Raw genomic sequence first — 13,794 nt, 5'->3', positions numbered from 1 at the left:
TCCTCTGATTCCGTAAACCTGCAGTGAAGGCCCCTTTAATGATGGCTGGAGATGAAAAGGATACAAGGGAAGATCCCTCAAGCACTTTGCAGGCTTCTCTTAAACACAGAACTTGAAATCTCCATCACCGTGCAAGAGAAAATTGATAATTAGGTGCCTTTATAATACCACTGATTTTTCTAAATTTTTTTGACAAATAGCTGAAGTGAAGGTAAAAATCAGATTATTTTTACCATCCTCCCAGTGATCTATCAGAATCATTCTAAGCTGTGGACAACAAATACAGTGACAGGCACCATGACAGGCAGGGGTTTTCCACCCTCAGTTTGAAAGGGCAAAGAAGGTTTCCTTATACTAAGCACTGCCTTTGTATGGAGACGGGATCACTTGCTTGGTAGCAGGACAGTAAATATATGTGCACATTTAGCCCTTTTTTGTTGTTGTTCGAATTTTCTAGGTAAAATCCCTTGTAAGCAGGCCAGAAATGTGTGCGAGTGGCTGCTAGGCCACTGCAGCTGCTGGGGAGGAGAAGTGGGCAACCAAGCCAGGAGCAGGGGCTCCAGTCCAACTGCTAAAAAACCAAATTCTTATCAAGAGACAGCACTCTGACATTTAGAAAAAGGGCAAGGAGCTGAGAATGCCCTTTGTCTGTTGGCTTCTTGACTGTTTTCATCACTTGAACACTTCCCCATCTCTGTCCACAGTCTATAAAACAATGACTACAGCAAATGTGTCCATCCCCTCTGCCCCCCATGGCAAAGCGCTTTTTGGAAGCTGCCAATTATGATCTGGGTAGAGAACCGCCTGACGTCTGCTCTAGCATGCTCAGCCACGCTAGGCAGCTCAGGCTTGTTCACATCACATCCCTTCAGACACTCCCTTCATGAGCACCTCCTAAACCAGCTGGAGGGATGGGTCTCTCCCCTTGTCCTTCTCCACAGACCAGCTGGCTGAGCTAGATGCCTAAGACCCAGCAGCCTGGTTCCCCCTGCAGCTTAAACCAGGCTACAATGCGGTTGGGGTTTTTTGGTGTCAACTACGCACAGGGACTACTACTTTTGGAATCTTTCCTGAAATACACAGCAGCTGTTTGTGCATCCCAACAGCACATGACCTCCGGGTTTCTTTCCATTTTGTTCTTTCCCCCCCAAAGAAGTTTTCCTGTTCATTGGTGCAATTCAGACTTCACTTCTGTCATGTGTTTATGTTTTATTTTTATCAGCTCCAACTCCCTGAGCCATTTACAGTTAAGGTGTAAATACAGTACCAGTGTCACACATGGATTTTAGTTCCTTGGCTCAAACCTCTCAGCTAACAAGTTTGCTGGCTGCAGGAGCCCCTCGGAGACTGAGCTGGGAAACGGGATCTAGTTCCTAGTTGAACTTCAGACTAATGAGGGGCCTCAGGGGCAGAAAGCCCAAATTAGGACTTTTTTCTTTCTCCCAGGAAGTGACCTATAATCAGAGTACCTGAGATCTCAAAGTTTACAGCAGAACAGGATGAACTTGTCTCTAGACACTAAACATCCCTGCTTGGGAAAGAAGGAGGACCGGACCTGTAACTGCTGCATTTAATTCCCATTTGGATGTGTTGCAAGTTCCCTGTCTCCAAGAGTACCGAGGCATACAACAAATGTGGGGACACTTAGGCTATGAATTCCTCACAGGACTCTACGAGGAGGGAGATGAGGCAGGTAGATTCTGTTAACATCATACCTTATGCACTTATAGTATTATACAGTGTGCACAGACCTTAGATTTTGTGAAATTTGATGGAGGCACAGATGTTACTACACTGTGCATCTGCGCTTTGAAGGTGCAAGGCTCTCGTTTAGCTGGATTTCAGTCTTTCTTCACCCACATCCATCCAGAAGGCAAAGGCCTCTGCCTGGTACTTTTGGCCAGGTTCTCTGTTCTCTCTGCTGCAATTCACTGGGCATCCCTTTCCTCTCATATCAAACATTAAATATTTATCACGCCTTTGGGGGAGGGGCTTTGGTTTTCTCCTGTACCCATCACTTCTTACTGAGTATCAAATTCTTTATTATCTCTTTTACATAAGGAGAGCACTTAATAACCGCTTTTATGCCATTTCAGACAAGCACTTTCTTGACTTCCACACATCACGCTTGAAAGAAGCTCATTCCAGTTCTCTACAAAGCTATTTCCTAATGCTCCTCCAAGTATTTCCTTAAAATGCTTCTTACCTGTACCACTACAAAAAGTATAGCTGGGACTGCAACACCATCACATCACTGTTGTTTCATTGTAATATTCTATTTCCCCTGAGGTAACTCACTAGGAGATCTTCCCAAAAGTAAAAATTGTTTCCATTATCACTTTATATCCTGAAGTTATGTAAGCAGACCAAGCAAGGGATGCTTTTCCCAAAACAATTCTTCCATGCTGCCACTCACACTTGGGGATTGAAAACAAGAACTAGTCACCAGGTCACTGGGTCTGACTGGTTATGGGAGGGGAGGGAATGAATCCTAGGAACACCCGAGAAGCTCTGTCCTCTGCACTGCGCCAAGCACAATGAAGCCCTTATTATTTATATACTACACGTCATTCTGCCAACCCACCTAAACAAGCTGGCAGCCATTAACTGAACTAAAATGATTTGTTCCGTCTTTAGAAGACAGATTGAATCGCACTCACTGAGTAAAGTCTGGGGCCAAATAGTATTCAGAGAGGATGCAAAAATATTGAATAACAGCCTATCACAATAGTATGCGACTGTGTAATTAAAGATGCAGCATAACTCATACAAACATTAAGGTTATAGGGAACTGTGACTTTTCCTAATTTCTGTGAACATTCCTAATTTCTGTGAACATTTCCTAACTTCTGAGGGCTTGAATCCCACAACTGCTACATCTTATTAATTTCCTATATTTGCCCTACTTCCCTCAAAAAAAAAAACCTCACAGGGAAAACTCACTAGCTCTTATGGTGTCATCTTGAAATATTCATGGGGACCTTTAGTAGTCCTGGAACCTCTAGAGATTTCCAAAAGGTATCTGTCATTACAGCTATCAGAAAAAAAAAAAAAAGTAACTGGCAAACTTCAACAAAAATAAACCTAATAATCCCACTTATAATGGTGTTTTCGTTCTACACAACAATCTAAAGTGCTTTGCATGGGAACAGATGGGAAGGGTTTCCTTGCCTGAAATCATTACAAGAGATTTCTGATCGGTGGCAGTGAGCGACAGAATGGACACGCTGCTCAAGCTGTAGGTAGAGGGAGAGTGCAGGATGCCTTTCCTCAGCGCTATCTGTCATCTGTTCTGCTGCTCTGCTGAGGCAATAGGGGAAATGCATTAAATAAAAAGGGGGGAGGGGAATTCAGGTAACAAACAGGAAAATGGAAAGTCTTCAGATTACCTACAAACCTTTAGCAACCAGAATCATCGTAGCGAATTACAATCACGACATGCCACACTACATTTCCTGAGGTGCTTTATATGTGAATTTAACATAAAACTAGCTATCAGCCTCAAAAGCACGTCATGCTTGCTTTCAAAGCCAGGCTAAAAAACTTGTCCTAATTGTGTTATTTTTCTGCAGTACTGGAATTAATTTACTTTTAAGTTCAGATGAATCAGATGATGAATTTTAACAAGCCAGAGTTCCCCCCAAAGCAAAATGGCAGAGCTCATAAACCTCCATTTATCCAGTGATCAGTTTTTATTCCTCCACCGCAAGTAATTTCAAAGACAACCCATGAAGCACTAGCTCAGTTAGTGTCAGCTGTAGGCAGCAGCAGCCGAGGGCAGCGTGAGAAAGGAAGACCCGTCCCATGTGCCACACCTTTTCTAAAAAATCACTGCCCTTTGCCTCAAACTCACATGCTGCCAGATCATCTGAGCTGTAAATACAGAAGTCTCTGTTGATAATTTTACAGTCCAAACGAAGTCTTGTCCAGAGTTCTGCCTCTTGCCTTTCCTGCTGCCACTCCCTAGCTTACAACACAATGTTTATCTCATTTGCCCAGTGTGCATCCCATTTGCCTCAGCACATCCAGCTGCCAATACATCCATGACTGCCAACAGCAAGGGAAGGGACAAGGAGCTCAGAAGGCTCCTCTAGGCTACCTCAGGGTCTAAACTGCTCTTCATTTATCCCACAAATTGGTGAATCGTCCAAGAGAGAGGAGTGCAAAAAGCTGTGAGGGCCTCTTGCACCCCATCACTTTTCTTTTTCAGAAAGGAAAGAATAGCAAGGAGCCTTCCCTTCCCTCCTCGACTTCTCCCCTTTCTGTGCTATACAGCATAGATGGAACTGAGGCAAAGGAAGTGTTTAGGACTGAACCACTGCTAAACACTCCCTGCCATTCTGCTAGGATCCATTATCTGCTGTCTTACACCTATATCAACCTGCAGCAGGCTCCCGTTACTCTGCACTCTAACAATCCACCTTTCTCCATTGCCTGGGAACCAACGGGAAAGAATATGCCACACTCACACAGACAGTGAGTGTCTCCCACTGTTTTCTGCCAAAGGAGTTGCTCCAATTTAGATAGCACTAGCCATGGGTTTGGCATTCAAACTCTCATCACAATACACGGGGAAGGAAGAGTTTATCCTTCTTCCCATCTAGGAGCTACAACTTCCAGCGGGCTGCAGAACTCCTGGAAAAACAGCCAAAACCCTTGCGCCACACCTAAGTAAAATTTGCAGACAACAGAGAGCACGCAGTCTAAGAGAACAGCTGTAAGAACTGCGAGCAATCGCCTCAGCCAGAGCCCTGGTGAAAAGACTGTACAGCCCCTCCTCTGGCAGATGCTCTGTGAGCAGAGACAGAACAGATGACAAAGGCGTGTGCGTGCTGTAGGGGGCAAGTGAAAACAGCATGAGGGTAAAAAAAAAGGATAAGGGACAGAAGAAAGGGAGCCTCAAGTAAGGAGCCATTACCTTTTATTCATTTGAAGAGATCGGAGATCTCAAAGAACAAGTGCCACAAAAATCTCACCCCTTGTTTTCAAGCAACGTCTGTTCAGTCACGGCATATTTGGGCTCTGCCTGGATGTGCTGTTCATTCACCAGCAGGTGCTCTGTCTCCATTGATCCCAGTCAGGTTTATAATCAGAGGGGCTGTTGTGACATAATGACATGAGCTTCCTCATGCTGAGCAGAAGCCTTTTTAGCACTTAGTGAAGGGCAATGCATCACAGCGACTGCTTGAAACAGCCGCTGCACAACTCTCTCTGAATCCTCTTGTGCCTTCTCAGTCAGGCCACCTCTGATAGATAAGTGGAAAAACCTGACTTCTAGCGGACAAAATACTAAAAACATTTCATTGCTGAACTTAAAGCTCTAAATCTGAAACTAAAAAATTCTTACAGGAGCAGGAATCCTTCCAAATTCCAGTGCGAGTAATACAAAGTCTGATCAACACACTGTGCACAGTTAATTTACAGTCAACATGGGTTTTGGTTGCTGTGTTAAAACTAGCTGCGTAATGCCCAGTCCCACTGTGCCCTTCAAAAATTAGCATACTACAAACAAAACATGATGACAGTTCTCTGAGCTCAGTTCAGCAACAATATCTATTTTCCTCTGCCTTGCGCAGGCAGCAAGTATGCCATAACTGGGCTGAACACTGGTGTTACTCACTGTGCAAACTCATCTCATTTCCTTTTCTGAAAATTAATGAGACCAGACCAATAAGCATGGCTATGAAGTTTTCCTTTTTAATGCACAAAATCTAAGAGAGTCCTTTTTAAAGTTCAAGAACACAGAAAATAGTAATAAGAATTAATTTAGACATATTATTAAAAATATCCATTTAAGGGAACTAATTTAATATTAACTTGCAAAAACAATGTAATGGTAATCCAAACAAGACTGGAGAAACAATTTGAGAACTCCCTGAATTTATACTAGAATTTAAAATTGAGGAAGTTGAATATGCAATATATTTTAGCACACTTGGATTTACGTTCTACAATTTTTTATTTCTAATATCTTGACACATCTGTGAGATTTCCTTCAAACACCTTTCTGTTACAGCTCTCTAACACAAATTCTGGTTACTCCCTGTTCTCATTTTCGCATCTCTGTTATACTGTTGCCATCTTGCTTCATGCTGAAGAATAAGACTAAGTGTCAAAGTGAAGGACGGTTTCACAAGAGTGACAGTGATCTCATGAACTCCCGCTGTACCACACAAATTTTATTTTCAGAGGAGCTTGCCACCAGCAACTTCTACTAACCTCCTCTAGATTTATGGGCATGGTCATATTCTCTGAAAATCAGAAGCAAATTGAGTGATCTAGATAATTCCAGATTACTGTTTTCAATGTTATGATTTCAGATTTCAGCTTTAAATAAAGAAGTTGAAAATGGAGCTCTCGACAATCAACAGCTCTGCACTAAGTGCATGCCTATACTATCTGCCTGTAATCAGCTTTTGAGAGCGTGCAAATAAACACAGACTGTCACTTAAAAGGTTGTTGCTTAACCTGTGCTGACTCCTTGGGTCTCGTAAGTTCTATCAAACCGCAACAGATGTAGACATGAAGGAGAGGCAAAATTCAGTAGGTCTTGCAAGGGCAGAAAGAGTTGATGAAGAAACCCCTACTAAAGCACATGTTCCAATATTTTGCCTTGAGATACTAAGAAGGTAAGTTCCCAAGTGGAAGTAAATGTACCATTCTACACCAAACACAGTCTTCACCTGAGGGGAGCTCAGCAAGAGACTACTACCCTAAAAACAGACGCAAACATATCCCTGCTCTGACACCCACCATCTGACCGGCCACTCTTCCCTCTGTTTGCCACTGTAATTATGCAGTTTAAACCAATAAGACATCACATTATGTGCTCTCACACATACTGCTGCTAATTAAATGATAGCAACATAGCTTCAAATGTAGTCTAGGTTATAACACAGATTTTACCCTAAAGTGACATAGTGGAAAATTTCCAGACTTTTAGAAACACTGAGCACTACCAAAGGAACGGTTACACTGCAATCCTGCTGAGGTAATAGTGCACTGTCATTACCGTGGAAGTGTTTCAGCATTATATTTCCAGCTAATAAATTAGTACCCCAAAGAACTATAGAAAAGATTTAGCCAAAAGCTCAGGCAAGACTATTTAAAACACTAGCCAACACAATCTATGCTCCAAAAGATGTGCCCCAGGAAACCTGTGAAGACTCAATCCCATCCTCTATGCTGCTGGGTTGTTTGTGTGTCTTTTCCTTGTTCTGACACAGGTGATACCTTCTGCCAAAGCTGCCACTCTGCCTGCTGCATTGCAGTATCACTGCCTTCTACCACCTCCCTGCATTCCAGATGATCCTATGCAGGCTGTAATAATCAAACAGTCCTCTGTTATCCACAGTTATTTTATTGTTGTCAAAAGCTACAGAAAATATTGGGTAGCCAAATGCATTAACACATGCAAGCACCAGTAAGCATGAACCTAGGTGAAAACCTCCCCTCCTCAGGAAATGGGAAGCGCAGTGTTTTCCTGTGCATCTTTTAGTTGCCCTCTTACCTCCATTGTGATTGCCTTCAATACCATTGTCTGTTGTAAAAACTAGTTAGAGGAACTTTTGAACAGTTTCCACATAGAGGTGAAATATTAAATGGTAGTGTTTCTATTTTCTTAGTCTGCATGAGAATAACAAAATTTACCTTGTCATAATAGTATCTGAGCGCTCGGCTCAGCTTGTCATAATTCATATTAGTTTTGTTTTTTCTGAGTCCCCACAGCTTAGCCACTTCTTCTGCCTTGAGTAGCTTGAATTCGCCATCATTAGATGTCCAGCAAATCAGGTGCTCATGTTTCTGGTCTAGCAGCAACTGCAAAAGGAACTGCCACAGTGTGATTGCACTCTCCATACCTACAAGGGACAAAGGAGAGCAACAGTGTGAACAACATTTGGTAGCAAGTGTTCCACCCAACACTCATTTCAGTAAAAAGCTCTGTGTAGGAGTCACCCCATGTAACTGAGCAAAGGAAGCTACTATTTCACTTACAATCAAACATCCACAAGACTAACAACTCTTGTACTCCCATTTCAGTATTTTTTCCACTGCTGTTTTCTGAAGGGACACATAAAAATAGAATAAGTATTTAGAAAAGCATTGCCCACATATTTCACATGGCACAGGGTCATCTTCAGCTGGTGTCTTCAACTGAGCATATGCAATCACTCTTCAAAGGAACATACAGGGAAGGGAGAAAGGCCTTGATGTAGCTATCCACTGCAATGAGCTAAAAAACACTGTTTACTGTCATGAGAAGTATTCTGAACTCATTCAAATATGTCACTGTGAAGAAAGGGAGGAAAAGGGGAAACCAGAGCAGTTGCCTTTGGTTAGAAGACCAGAAACCTCACTCTTTTCCCTTCCCACCACACGCCCCTGCCTTCCCTGTGTCATATGACATTTACGAATTTTGTTTCTTCCAGGGTCTGAAATGGCTCTTGCTGCTTCTTTTTGACGATTCAAACAGCTCAAAAGATACTACCTATTTCCAGAGACGCTGAAAGTTCAATACCACTTAAGGACAGTAAAGTAAGTGATGTTTACACTGAACCTTTCTTTAACAGAGATCTTTCCTTTCATTATCATATGTACAACTGAGAACTAGGAACGTTTTTAACAATGCCTGAGTCTCACTTCTAAAGTGGCTTGGATAGTTTTTCTCAGCTAAATGTTGTTTGAATATTTTTTTCTCTGCTAACTGTCTGAGCTACCGAGCCCTCCCTAGAATAAACCTTTTAATCAGGCACTGCAACAGAAGAATAAACTTAAGAATGACAATATTCCAACTCAGCACAGGCACGTATACAACTTAAAATTTGGGAGCGTTACCACTGAAGACAATTTATCATTATAATGAAAATGTAGCTAAAACTGACCTTTTCAACTACAGAACCACAAAATGAGATTTTTTCCCACTTTCAACAACATCGCCAGCCTTAGCAGGTTAAAAATCTATAAAATAATTTCATCTTGGCCTCTTCCGATACTTAATTTGGACATGCTATACCTAACTATCACAGATTTAAAAGACCACAGTATTACTGGCTAAACTGACTAGGGTGCTAATGGGGCAAATTATCACTTGAGTTATGTTTGTAGACATAACAATGGATATTTTTGCCTTTATCTAAACAAGCTGATGGGTTTTAACTTCCTTGCTCATCTTGCTTCCTAATACATATTACTGTTTGTGTCCTAACAGATCACAGGACCAGAACATGCCAGGCTGCCTGCCTGATGCTTCCCTTGGTGTGCTGACCACAAGAGGGCACAAGAATTCTAGCAATAATTCCTACCCCGTTGAACAGGACAGCAGGCAGCTGAGGGAACTTCCCTCTTCAAACACATGCATAATTTCTGGGGTGCACTTCAGGTGCTGGATCCAGGGCTGTGGTGGAATTAGATTTAGGCAGCTCCTCACCATCCTACTTGCCTTGCCACCAAGTCTCCAAGTGCATAGCTCCGAACAGGGTTTATAAAGGACCTGTGCACCTCAAAATTCACCATCAATGTGCTTAATAAGTGCGTGCATAAATCTTCTATGGATATGACCCAAATCTGCCCATACAGAAATGAGATTAACAGCTCAATGCTGCATTGTACTCCATCCCTCTGTGTGCCACTGAGTTCCTGCATAAAGCTTCCCACGTTGCTTTATAGCAACTGTATGTATGCAATTCCTACATGAGGCAAATGATGTGAATTACATTTTCAGCTGATTTTTAATTATATGGGTCCTTCTCTTCCAAGCACCCAACTTGAGGCATTCAGGTCCAATTTGCACTGAATATTCACAGCTGTAACCACCTTTAACAGAAAATTCGTGCTCAGCTTATATGGTGATGCAAAATCTTAAATACCTTGAATCTGATAAACTGGTGTTAAAATTTGTGCCTCCTTTCCATTCTCCAAAATGTCATTTGCAGGGAACAGTAAAAATCTGACACCCTGCAATGACAGGACGTTTTAATTGATGCAAAATATTTTGTTTCTGATGAGCTTAACAGAAGTATTAACCCACCTTCCTCTAGGAGCATAATTCTAAGGTTCCACAAATTATTAACTACTCTCTTGAGACAATGTGGCTGTACAGTGTCCTAAACCTTAACTCGTGTCTCATTTGAATGGTGGAGTAAAAGAATCACATGACAGATGTATTACAGGACATGTATTTCAATCAAAAACATGCTACATGTATTAAAAGTTGTTATAAATTTGATTGGGAGGAGTCATAAGTCTTCAGAAAACTTTGTATTTAATTTACATATTTTCTAAGTTTTTCCATTTTTCACTGACTCACAGGAAATTCAGTGTCTCACCTTAATTTGACTAAAAAAGAGCGTTAGGATGTGGTCACTTCCTACAGGGCATATATTTCACATTTCATTCAACTCTTTATTAATATTAAATAGTAATAATAATTATTCCTGTTACTTATGTGCTCAGTACAAGAGCTGAATGCTGAGCAATAAATAATGCATGAAACCACATGCTGAATTACATGTACTAGAAGAAAAATAGTTTTTAATAAATCACTTATTTAGATAGTGACATCTACCTATGGTACAGAATGAGAGCCAACCGATGTAACAAACATATACTCTGTGTCATGGAAAGCCTAATCAAAATTCAGATAGACAAAAGAGGCATTTTTTTCATCCATTAACTTTAACACACGTGGGTTTGCCATCTTACCATGTTTTAAATATTTATACAATGCATTTGACAGTCAAAGATATTTTCTAAGCCATGAAACAAAATTCAGGTTGACCTGACCTAAATAACATAGTAATTTTACTTTGTGATCAGTTCCACTACTGCTGATGCAAATAATCATTGGCATAGCCAGAAGGAGTTATACTTGGAAATGCAATGTTAGACAACAAAAGGATATTTGGGGACCAAGTTTTCTGAAAGTCCATTTCTCAAACAGCTGTGACAGTTAACGACACTAACACCCCTCTGCATTACCTACTGACATCCTTTGAAACGTGTGCCCCTCCCATACAAAGGCCACCTGCTGCACGGTCAGTGCAATACAATTTGATCTCCACACACCAAATTTTCTGATCCAAATGCAGGAGTGATGCAAGAAGGAGACACCTTGGAATATCTGTGCTGATAATACTGCCCCTATTCATTTCAAATTAATGGACTAATGGAAATGCCTAAATGTGGAGTGGCAGCAAAGTCAACACTGTAAGCTCTCCCTGAAGAGAACAATGGGAAAGGACAGAGACCTCCACAGGGCAAAGCATGCCCTCTAAGAGTTTATTTTCCTGTAAAGTGAGGGCTTAAATACCTGACTTAGGTGAGGGGCGCAAATGCCAAAGACTGGCTCTCCCCTTAGTGTATGGAGACTGAATTCTACCAGCATGAGCAAGCATTATGAAAATATAATGCAAGTCACACTAGAAACAATTGATGTAGGAATACATGTGCTGATGAGCTGCATTAGCCTTTTTTTTTTTTTTAACCAAGACAATAACTACAATGACAAAATGTCAGTAAAGTGGCATTAGGTAAAAAAAAAAAAAAAAAAAAAAAAAAAAAAAAAGTCATTAACCTGCTGGGCAAAATAAAACAAAGAAGCAACTTATCTGAAAACCAGGCAGTAGAAAACCAGGCGGCTTCAGAGACAAAGCTAGCTAAATAGAAAGCTCAGTATTAAGATAGATTTATGACATGAAGTGTGAGATAAGGAGAATACTCTTTGGAGCATTAAGTTTAGCAGGACTCTTGCATAGGAAAAACTAGAAGAAAAAGGCAGAAAGTCAGAAAGCAGCTCTGTAGCATTCAGGATCTCCGTGCAAGTCCTTAGCTTCCGTATCACTATGTTACACCTGTGTGCTCATCTTCCTTTCTCCCAGATATGCCAGGTTTCCTACCTGGATTATTTTCTCACTCAATACTAGCTCCCCAACAGCCCTTCTAAAACAGAGAGACAACCGGCTAATCCTGGACAATCAATATGAACAAGTTCTGAGGTCTAAAACTAGGATCCCTCCAGACATTAGGATCAAAACCAGACCCTCGTTGCTTTAGAGGGTCTGCAGAGGAACATCTGGGACTCGGTGCTACAACCCAAGTCATGCACCTTGGAACAGAGAAGGGACAGCTGAATGGGAGAGACTGGCTAGAGTGCCCCGGGCTGAAAAATTCAGCTGGAGATCAATTAAATCAGGAAGACATAAAACATGTTAGCCATCATTTTGTACTATATGTAGTCACAGAGAGATGGTGATCAGATGCGTACGTGGAAAGGATTAAGAGGCAGACTCAGGGCAGGGAAATTAATTTCCCTTACTGTATGAAGAAACTGCTGATTCCTTCTGCAGCCGAAGCAGCTGCAAAAGATTCGTCTCCCTCTCGCATGCCCAACCACTGCAGGCACACACACCTCCATGAACATTTCCCTTACAGGCAAGTGTGTGCTTTTGCAAGCACACAGCATTTCTCTGTAACAGATGCCTTTTTTTAATCTTCCTTTTTGACCCCTCTGGAAAAATGTATGTATTTTTTTTATACATCCATTACTGCTTTTGTGTCCCAGTTCTGGCCAACAGCACGTTTCTCCAAACACTGTGACGTGGGGCATTGTTAGCTTCTCATTCACGTTAGCATCCAGCTTCCTTTATTTCTGCAGGTTGCAGCCAGGAAACTGGAAAATGGGCCACAGGAAACCTGGCCTCCTACATCTGTCCCAGTTTGTAACAGCAGCTCTGGTTTTATTTTTCTAAGTGTCTCAGGTTCATTTTAACCCTTGAGATGACTGCTGCAATAACATGTGAAAGAAAGCGACTGTTCTGTCATTATTTTTTGAACCACCGTTTCTCAGTACTAGAAGTTGAGATTTTGCTAAACGACACTAATTTTTAAAGAATACTAATACTTATAAAATAAAGTTACATGAGTTTTAAAAAACTTTCGTCAGAAATTACCAGAATTATTCCATTCTATAACGACAAATATCAAAGACTATATTTAAAGAAAACTATGGAATAAGGAAGTCTCTAGCAATTTTAGCTATATACATATTTAACACAGTTCTACAGTGAATGTCCATATGTAAAGCTGAACAGCCTACAAATGCACTAGGCTGATTTTTCTCTTTTACATTTTAGTTTCTTAAAAAAATTGAAGCACACTTGTTTTGTATTTGATTACAGAAGCAAAAGGGTGCTGATCAAGAAAATAAACTTTTCTAGAATAATCAAAAACATAGTCAGCCGTAACATTTTTCACTGAAAATCCGTCTGTGTAACAATGAGTGTATCATGAGAGGTTACAGACAACTGCCAAATATGCCTAAATGTTTGCTCAGAAATATCTGAAAGAACAAGGCAAAAGCCTGAGTCAGTCCTCACACTTTATTTCTCAACAGAGATACTTCGAGGATGATAAATAGGATGTGGTTGACGAAAAGTTAGCGATTCTGCCAGAAAGGAGGAAAAACAAATATCAATTTGTTTACTCAGAAAGTTTTCAAATACTCATCAAAAGGGATCTTACAGCTAACTTAATTGGCCTTGAAAAAATAAGCTTCCAACTAAGTGTGTAAATACGCCTGTTTTAACTTGATGCAGAACTTTCTCTGTTAAAGGTAATAAATCAAACTAATGGTGCAATTCATACACAGGGCACTTTAGGGAACTGGCTGTGTGTATGATACAGAATGCTGGTGATTTTTCCACATCCAGCAACAAGGACATTTCCTGCCAGAGCATCCTCCAAGTTCTTCCATTGTGTTGAAACTGCAAAAACTTTCTAAATCAGGACTTCCTCCTA

At 41.0% G+C, this 13,794-nt stretch overlaps 1 protein-coding gene across 1 annotated transcript in view; it reads right to left on the bottom strand.

Annotated features, from left to right (window-relative positions):
• Window positions 1–13,794, bottom strand: part of ELK3 (ETS transcription factor ELK3) — a 38,957-nt gene that overhangs the window by 15,139 nt on the left and 10,024 nt on the right. Inside the window, exon 2 of the mRNA XM_054057061.1 lies at window positions 7,651–7,859. Within this exon, the coding sequence (XP_053913036.1) occupies window positions 7,651–7,857 (207 nt within the window). The 5' untranslated portion in view covers window positions 7,858–7,859. The remainder of the gene's footprint in view (window positions 1–7,650; window positions 7,860–13,794) is intronic.

This window comes from Cuculus canorus, chromosome 1 (assembly GCF_017976375.1).
Source record: "Cuculus canorus isolate bCucCan1 chromosome 1, bCucCan1.pri, whole genome shotgun sequence".
In the NCBI taxonomy this organism is placed as follows: domain Eukaryota; kingdom Metazoa; phylum Chordata; class Aves; order Cuculiformes; family Cuculidae; genus Cuculus; species Cuculus canorus.
This window is presented reverse-complemented; position numbering and strand designations above follow the sequence as displayed.